The sequence below is a fragment of the Branchiostoma floridae genome, unplaced genomic scaffold (assembly GCF_000003815.2).
Source record: "Branchiostoma floridae strain S238N-H82 unplaced genomic scaffold, Bfl_VNyyK Sc7u5tJ_1550, whole genome shotgun sequence".
In the NCBI taxonomy this organism is placed as follows: domain Eukaryota; kingdom Metazoa; phylum Chordata; class Leptocardii; order Amphioxiformes; family Branchiostomatidae; genus Branchiostoma; species Branchiostoma floridae.
The window spans coordinates 46,048-55,182 of NW_023365750.1; the positions used below are offsets into that span (position 1 = coordinate 46,048).

General features: G+C 43.7%; 2 protein-coding genes across 2 annotated transcripts in view; both read right to left on the bottom strand.

The window, feature by feature from the left end:
- Positions 1–3,185, bottom strand: part of LOC118408057 (hemocytin-like) — a 12,013-nt gene extending 8,828 nt beyond the window's left edge. Inside the window, exon 1 of the mRNA XM_035808675.1 lies at positions 3,152–3,185. Coding sequence (XP_035664568.1) covers positions 3,152–3,185 — 34 coding nt within the window. The remainder of the gene's footprint in view (positions 1–3,151) is intronic.
- A 3,685-nt stretch (positions 3,186–6,870) lies between these two features.
- On the bottom strand, positions 6,871–9,135 carry LOC118408058 (piggyBac transposable element-derived protein 3-like). The gene has a single exon (XM_035808676.1). It carries the CDS (start codon positions 8,815–8,817, stop codon positions 6,871–6,873), a length of 1,947 nt encoding a protein of 648 aa, XP_035664569.1. The 5' UTR covers positions 8,818–9,135.

The following is a 9,135-nucleotide window of genomic DNA, read 5'->3' on the forward strand; positions in this document are numbered from 1 at the left end:
AATACGTTAACTTGAAGACTCAGGCCGTACAGACTTCTCGCCAGGATTTTTTTAAAGCGTCGGACAGGGGTCCGGGGGCCGCCGAATGTCCCTGGCGGGGTCCAGGGGCAGGGCCACTGTGGGGGGGACCCAGGTGGGCGAAGCCCCCCCGGAAGCTCTTGCATTTTAGACTATTGAGAAGGCTTCTTTTATCAGTTTTTTTAGGGCCATATCTACGATAATCGTAGCAGTCACTTACTTCTCTTCAGCAGTTTGACTTTAAAATATTTCGGGTCAAAGCTTCAAAGACAACTAAAACCTCATAAACAACAAACTTTACTTAGCTCAACAGTATACAAAAATATTGTACGGGTTGCCATCCTTAGTTGAAGCGCTTATTTATAGCGCTAGTATCTTCGCTGCGTCGTTAGCCGCCGTGCGACTTTTGTTGACGGTCTGATATCCCTACGTCGCCGCCTCGCTGATATTCCCACGGACATGTTTCAAGAAAAATACCCAGCAAAAAACGCTGTTCTGCGTCAAATTCTATTCTATAAAACACGTGGGACTCAGTGTTACAGTCTAAATATTTTGTAGAAGCACCGCTGTAGGAAAGAAGGTCCAAGCAATGTAAAACATCACGTAGCATGAAGTTCGCTGTCAACTGGCACACAGCACATGACTGTTTGAAACTCTAAGTCTAATCAACAGCCGTGTTTGATTGATAGCCGGCGGTCCTTTGATGAAGTCGGCGAAAGGTGCGTTAGTTAGAAAATCTGCGTTTAGTTCTGATACGTAATATAAGTAGANTCACATTCATTGCCAAAGCGAAAAGTTTCAGTATCTTTTTCGGGACTCGTCGTGGGACGAACACACCGTCACATTCTTGAATTTCTGTTGGTGACCTACAACTCATGTAAAAGTCTGAAGAACCGTTGCATAATAGCCCGGATCTACGACTGAATGGGCAAAATTGAACGTACGCAGCCATTTTCCCGCCATTTTTATATCTACGCTAGCAGTAAAGTGTTACGTCACAGCGGTTGTGACGGACAAAAGTTCTTGACAGTATACGTCCGTTTTCTCATGACATTTTGTATGCTCATGCCGGTTTATGTTTTATGCATTTACTAACATAAAAGAAAGGAACATCAGAGGATGTATAAAGGTACATAAAGGACTTCTCGCCAGGATTTTTTCAAAGCGTCGGACAGGGGTCCGGGGGCCGCCGAATGTCCCTGGCGGGGTCCAGGGGCAGGGTCACTGTGGGGGAGACCCAGGTGGGCGAAGCCCCCCCGGAAGCTCTTGCATTTTAGACTATTGAGAAGGCTTCTTTTATCAGTTTTTTTAGGGCCATATCTACGATAATCGTAGCAGTCACTTACTTCTCTTCAGCAGTTTGACTTTAAAATATTTCGGGTCAAAGCTTCAAAGACAACTAAAACCTCATAAACAACAAACTTTACTTAGCTCAACAGTATACTAAAATATTGTACGGGTTGCCATCCTTAGTTGAAACGCTTATTTATAGCGCTAGTATCTTCGCTGCGCCGTTAGCCGCCGTGCGACTTTTGTTGACGGTCTGATATCCCTACGTCGCCGCCTCGCTGATATTCCCACGGACATGTTTCAAGAAAAATACCCAGCAAAAAACGCTGTTCTGCGTCAAATTCTATTCTATAAAACATGTGGGACTCAGTGTTACAGTCTAAATATTTTGTAGAAGCACCGCTGTAGGAAAGAAGGTCCAAGCAATGTAAAACATCACGTAGCATGAAGTTCGCTGTCAACTGGCACACAGCACATGACTGTTTGAAACTCTAAGTCTAATCAACAGCCGTGTTTGATTGATAGCCGGCGGTCCTTTGATGAAGTCGGCGAAAGGTGCGTTAGTTAGAAAATCTGCGTTTAGTTTTGATACGTAATTATAAGTTAGACAGTGGCGAGAATGATTATTTTCTCATCAATATTTCTCTTCAGAATTATTTGAACTTAATTGTACATCTAAACAATTGGCTTACCTGTGCAATGTTTATATGATTAATGATCAGTGTACTGAAATCATGTGTAACGTATGGCTCCTAGTCAATAGATCAGCATTTTCTCTATAGTGACCACCTGTCTATAGTGGCCACATTTCCTAGTGCTGTTGTTGTTTGACATAAACTTTGAACATTTAAATTGTAAGTAACTTTAAACTGCCAGAGTTTCAGCCCAATAAAACACTCTCAGCGCCAGGGTATGAACAGACTGACCAGACAGACGAAAATAAATCCTCGAACAAGGTTCAATCGTATCTTCCGGGTCTGGCAGGAAGTCGTTAAACTAAAATAAGAATAGGCTCGATGGCTGATTGCATACAAAGTAAAACAGTTTAACAGTTTTACAGCTTGAAGAAAACAAACGCTCCTACAGTACCTGCACCTGCTTGATAATTATTAACTCGTATGCCCTACTTGAATAAAAAAAGTTCACTGCAATAATAAATGTACCCACATCACAAGGAGCTTATACTTTTTTAAACTTACACCTAGTTATCGTACTGAAAATTGTTAATGACATTACATGAAGTCATTCAACAATTTTCAGTCATGATGAAAATTTTCTGAATGGAAGGTGTGATTATTGTCATTTTCTGAAAAATAGAAGCAAGCTCTGTTTTTACCTGGAATCAATTCACAATACCAGTCCACTGTGGGGAATAATGTACTGTTAAGAGGATGTTCCATTTTTGCGCAGGGGTGATTTGGAACAGTCCAATGTTGCGTGGGAAGGGGTATGGCTGAAATATGCTGTATTTGCTCTTAAGCAAATGTCAGCCTTTCTAGTGAGAATTTCATTTTGTTACTCAACGTAAGTTTGTAATTGGTCTTTCTAAATCAGTAAATGGATTATCAATATGAAGTAGCTCTATGCCTATGACTGTGATTTGTATCTTAAATGTCCATACAGAGCCCTTCTCATTATTGACCAGACTAAATTTACACAATGGTTTAGTAAGTAACATACCGCTCTACATAAAAGAGCAACGATAAAATGTGTAAAACCAACCTAATTCCTTTTCAAATGTCTTTATATACCCCATGTACAACCCAAATCAATGTAGTTTTATGACAGTTACGTGTGGTTTTCACAAAGGCTCACAGCTACACAAAAAGTCTCCATAACTTACCTCCATAGGGAAGCATCACAGCCTGATTTATCATGGTCCCAAACCCCACAAAGCCATGAAGTACACTGATATGGCTCGCCTTATACATACATTTCACGGGATAGCGGAAAGGATTGTTTCGCGGTGTTTTAAGTTCGCGGTTGAAACGATATCGTAGTACACGCCGGGATCCTTACTGACCACAAGTCGGACACCATGATGGCACATGACCTCGAATTGTTTATCACGTCTCAAACGGAACTTAAAGGACTCTTGGTATATATGCAAACGGTGGAGCAGGGCATGTAGTCTACCATAGGGCATCGAGGTTTGATACACGATAGCAACACATTTCCAATTAGATCTCCCTCTGATTCAATTCCAACACTATATTAATCATACTAAGAATAGTTACGCTTATGATGTTGATTATGAAGTAGCAGTTATTTAAAAGTGTAATATCGTTTTTATTTCCTCTATATATGAGATTACACAACACAGCATGGCTTTTAGCGTCCAGATCTACATGTAACAGATATGCCTGTGCGTGACTTCTTCAACACTGATAATTATCTGGTAAACAAACATTCATGCCATGAATATTTGTGCACAGGCTGTTACTGACACGACAATGGTCATGGTCATGGTCATGGGAAAAAATAGTAAAAATTTGCGACCTACATACCGCTACTGTAGCATATCTCCCGCTCGGTTCTGCTTTTGTATCTTGTAATGTTTACATAAATAAGGACAGTACCGAAAATGCTGATAGCAACACATTTCTATTAGATCTCCTTCTGATTCATACTTGGTTAAATCTAAGATACTGATAATGAATTAGAATTAGAAGCTATCTAAAGGGGTAATATCGTCTTTATTTCTTATAAATGAGATACTAGCACTATGCGTAAAACTGAATGGACTTGCTCCTTGCCTTGTTTGGAATGTCCAGATCCAACAGATACCCCTGTACGTGACATCTCCTTCACTGATAATGATCTATTAAACAAACGGCCGTGCCATGAATAGGAGTGCATGGGCCGTAACTGCCACGGACCATAGCCTGTATAAAATGCCGTGCAGCTCACTTGTCATCTGTACATAAAGTAAAGTACAGAATTCTTCTTGTGCTGCAGTACTGTACGGCGTAATTCTGTTCAAGCATCTTACGTTCGTATCTTCAGATCCATGAGGGCAGCCATCGCAATTTCAGTAATTTTCGGCCATATGATAAACTTGATTTTCGAGGGCCTCTTAATAAGCAAGGCCACGATTTGGCGTGCTCGTTGATGTATCAAAGGTGACGTGTCAAAGTGGAAGGACTTTGTATCACCAAGGGCCTCAACTTTGACATATTACCCACAATGCATCAATGCGCAAACCATGAACCTTATTACAGCATCATTTTCACTTGAAAAGAATCTGCCTGAAATATCTTCGTTGTGCTTCGAACTGTTCACCCGCAAAATGCTTCGAAGACCTATCAGAAACATTGTTTTTTTTTTTTTTTTTATTGATTTTCAAAGAAACGAAACACATACAAACACATGCATGGCACGTAAATCGTAAACAGAAAGAGACATGTGTGAACCTATAAAACTGATAAGTAAAACACAGTGAACTTAATAAGAAATGAAGTTCAAGAAATTATACCCCAATTACCGTTGCAGTAGTACATGAGACATATCAAATTATATATAACCAATCAATTTACCCCATTTACCAATATGCTTTTTAGTTTTGTTTAGTCTTCTGGCGATGATATTTTCTAATTTAAAATAATATGACATATATGAAATAAATGATTCTAGGCTAAGACGTCTGTTGCGGTATTTGAAAATGAAATGTTTACCTAACAAAATAACAAAATTGGACAAAGCTGGAACACGATCACTTATGATACCAAATAACACATTAAACAAAGTAAGATGTAAATAATTCCCAGTGTGCTTAAAATACCAATCCTGTACCTGTATCCAAAATTTTGTAACAATCCTACAATCCCAAAATAAATGAATGTCTGATTCTTCCTCTTCTGTGCAATAACTGCAAAGTGATGTATCTATTACCCCCCACCTATGCAATATCTTATTGGTAGTTAGAAATTTAAATAGTAACTTGTATTGAAACATGCGTAGTTGGGAATCAATGGTAACTTTATAGGGTAAACTGTATACTATTTTCCATTGTATGGGTGTGTTTAAGTATTCCCCCCACGAGTATTGGATCCGGTCAGAGATATCCCATAGCCTGGCGTCAGACATGAAAAATGAATACAAATGTTTATTGATGTTTGGAAATTGAAGCCAGTTTATGTTTCTACACGCCGGAACACAAACCCTTAACTCTGGTGACACCTGTCGTAGTAAATGTTTCCAATTGCTAGGAATTGCTGATATGATTTGATTATACTTAAACTCTGCACATGTGTCCCCAAATTTTAATAGTAAGTCTTGGAAAGTTAAAAGCTTATTTTGTGAGTCTAAAATATCATTTACAAAGACTACCCCCCTGTTGTATAGTGACATCAAAAAGCATGGTTTTCCGGATATGCGAATGTGTGAATTTAGGCAGATAGGCTGTTGTTTCACTTCCTGTGCAGTCTCTGGAGGGCGTAGTTGAAACTTTAGCCACGCCTGTATGACATGCCTAAAGAATTGACTGATTTGGGCCTTTTCTTTCATAACTATTTCGAAATCACGAAGTGTGAGTTGCGAAAAGGGAAATACATTAGTTGTAAATAAAACACTTGAGCAAAGTAGCAGTTTAGAGCAGAACCATTTATCATTATGGTACAACTTGGGCACCCAAGAAGCCTTCAGGGTAAGATCAACAGCCTGCAAGTTCCTAAGTTTGAGACCGCCATATTCGTAGAGATTATAAACTGTTTTTCTTTTCACTCGTTCTGGTCCACCACTCCACAGAAACTTAAATATTTTTTTCTCAAACCTCTCGAAGAAAGAGGGAGGTGGAGAAGGAAGGGATTGAAACAAGAAGATAAATTGCGACACTATCAGGGAATCAATTAGAGTAACCTTACCTAGAAGAGAAAGTAGTTTTCCTTTCCAGGGATTTAAAAGCTTATCTATCTTTGATTCTTTTCGGTCAAAATTCAAAGCAACAATATCTGATAGATACTTGGGGATATGGATTCCTAAAATGTCTACAGGGCCATCTGTCCACTGTAATGGTAGTAAGCAAGGAATAAAGAAGTTGGTGTCTCTTAACACTTTATTACGCAGAGTATCGGTATTTGTCGGTTAGACACAAAGTTGCCATCGGACAGAATCGCATCTTCTCCCAGTAACTTTACAACCGTTTGCCGGTCTTGCAACACATTTTCTTTAGTCCTATAACTTTACAAGTCGGATTATCGGTAGTTGCCGGTTAGACACAAAGTTTCCACCGGACATAATCGCATCTTCTCCCAGTAACTTTACAACCTTTGGCCGGTCTTGCAACACATTTTCTTTAGTCCTATAACTTTACAAGTCGGATTATCGGTAGTTGCCGGTTAGACACAAAGTTGCCACCGGACAGAATCGCATCTTCTCCCAGTAACTTTACAACCTTTGGCCGGTCTTGCAACACATTTTCCTTAGTCCTAAAACTTTACAAGTCGGATTATCGGTAGTTGCCGGTTAGACACAAAGTTGCCACCGGACAGAATCGCATCTTCTCCCAGTAACTTTACAACATTTGGCCGGTCTTGCAACACACTTTCCTCGGTCCTAAACCATCTATGCATCGCCCTGCATGTCCTGCAAGTGCTCACGCCAACACTCGGGGCGCAAACTGACGTGGCATACGGACACGTTGCACATCTCGCATTTGTAGACAGTCTCGAACGGTCTGCACCGTTTCGCTCGTGGCATATGACGGCCAGCTTTTGCGCAGTAACGACAGGCTTTAGTGGGTTTCCCTTGGCTTATCTGCCGGTGGTTGCCGATGACTCCTGGCAGGGCCACGCTCGCAGTGGGTGTTCGGTGCCTTGCGGAGAAATTGCCGATTAGCTGCCGCACTAACGCCCGTCGAAAGCTCAGCTGGGCAACCCTATGTGCTGGGAGATCCTGTCTGACAGCAGTGTATGTCTTCCAGTTCAAGAAGGCGTTCACCACAGCTTTGTCCATGGCGTACCAGAAGATTTGCCTGTGCCATTTCTTCGAAGGCCGACCGAATTCGTACCCTGCCCGGAGCTGGTCGGCTGTGTCCACCGCCTTGTAGTGGAGATTGTACATGTTCATCGCTGCAGGACATGTCACCTCTAGTCGGGTAGCACCACTGGGACCCTTGCATCGCCTGGTGGTTAGTTCGTCGGGAGCACAGACACTAGTTCCCGTAGAAAGCAGTATGAGCGATTTGGTGTCTTGCCATTTCACAACCGTTACCGGCCCGTCGTGGTACCGGACAGAGGTGCCTCTCGGTACACTCTTAGGATAGGGGTCTGGGAACTTCAGCAATGGCGGCCTGCCTGGCCCAGGCCTAGGTTTGCGTGGAACGGGATGCCCTTCCGTCGGTAGGCCTGACGCATTTCGTCTCACCGTCCCCACAATGTAAGTGTCTTTGGTGAAAAGGTAATCTGCCAGTTGGACTCCTGTGTAGTAGGAATCGCAATAAACGGTGCGGTAGCATCCCTGAAATGGCATCGTCAGTCTATTGACGACTCGGGCGGGCTTCAGATCAAGAGGGCTGACATATTCGTCACCAATGCCGTGCATGCATCTTTCGTCCGGCGACATGTCCTCTGGGTCCGCACGCCCTCCACACACTTCGTCGGACAATATGTAGCCGTCTGTCTCAGCCAGAGCTCGGAGACAGTATCCATACTTTGTCGGCTTCGAAGGGTTGTAGCGCCGAAGACTGTGCCTTCCCCTAAACGCTACTGTCGCTTCGTCAACTACGAGATGCTCGCCGACATGGCGGGCACGGCAACTATTCCGACTGACCCTCTCCATAACTTTGCGTACCTTCATAACTCGGTCCAACTTCTCCCTTGCTTTAAAACTCTTCAGACGCTCGCTGCCAGGAGGACAGAACCCTTCGGGGGAGTAGTGAAGGTACCGCAAGATTTGACGAAAACGATGAGAAGGAAAAGTCCTTTTCATCAGCGTACACCCAACGTCATCGTCATCAGACCAGTACAAATCGAGTCTCGGTTGGTACGTGTAGCCGGCGCATATCATGCAGCCCAAAAAGGCTTTCAGCTCGGTGGTCGAGGTGGGTGACCAACGCGAGCGCCTTTCTTTGCGGAATACCCTTCGCCTCTGCCGGGCGTACCTATTGGTGCAACGCACGATATACCGGATAAGATACTGGTCCAACACCTCCAGAAAGAAAGACAGTTCATTCCGGTTGTCCTCGGCTCGCCTCGGGCCGACGGGCCCGGGTGCCCTGAATTTCTGGGGCTTGTACGGATGAACCTCACCGGCACTGACGGATGCCCACGGCCGTTCAGCTCGACCCCTCGCTTTGTTCCGTCGTGAAAACTCCCCGACTCGGGCACCTCTGACCTGCTTCGTGACGGAATACAAGTCAAAATCGTCGCTGTCGTCGCTGTCGACCTCCCCAGCGATATTCTGCCCAACAGTTCCATTCGCCCCGGCCGCCTCGGCTCTCTCAGCCACCGCTGCTTCCCGGAGATACATTTCAATGTCCTCCTCTATCTCTTCGTCGTCCCCGCTTGCCATCTCCTAAAACACACGAACATTCCCCTCCTTATTGGTCCGTGAGCAATCAAATCAACATCCCACAACAGCTCACAGATCAATCGCCCTACCATGAACAATGGACCACGGCTTAACGTCCTGTCCTAAGGACTGCAACCCTTTCCGGTAGCGTGCATGTCGGGTGAACGACACAGCCGGGATCGAACCCACGGCTTCTAGTTCCAGAGGCAAGGCCGCTAACCACTGGACTACGCGCGCTACCTAGGTAGGCAGAGCGACCCACGACATGGTCAGACACCCTGTAGAGCACTTTTTTGAAAAACCACCGAGACACGGTCT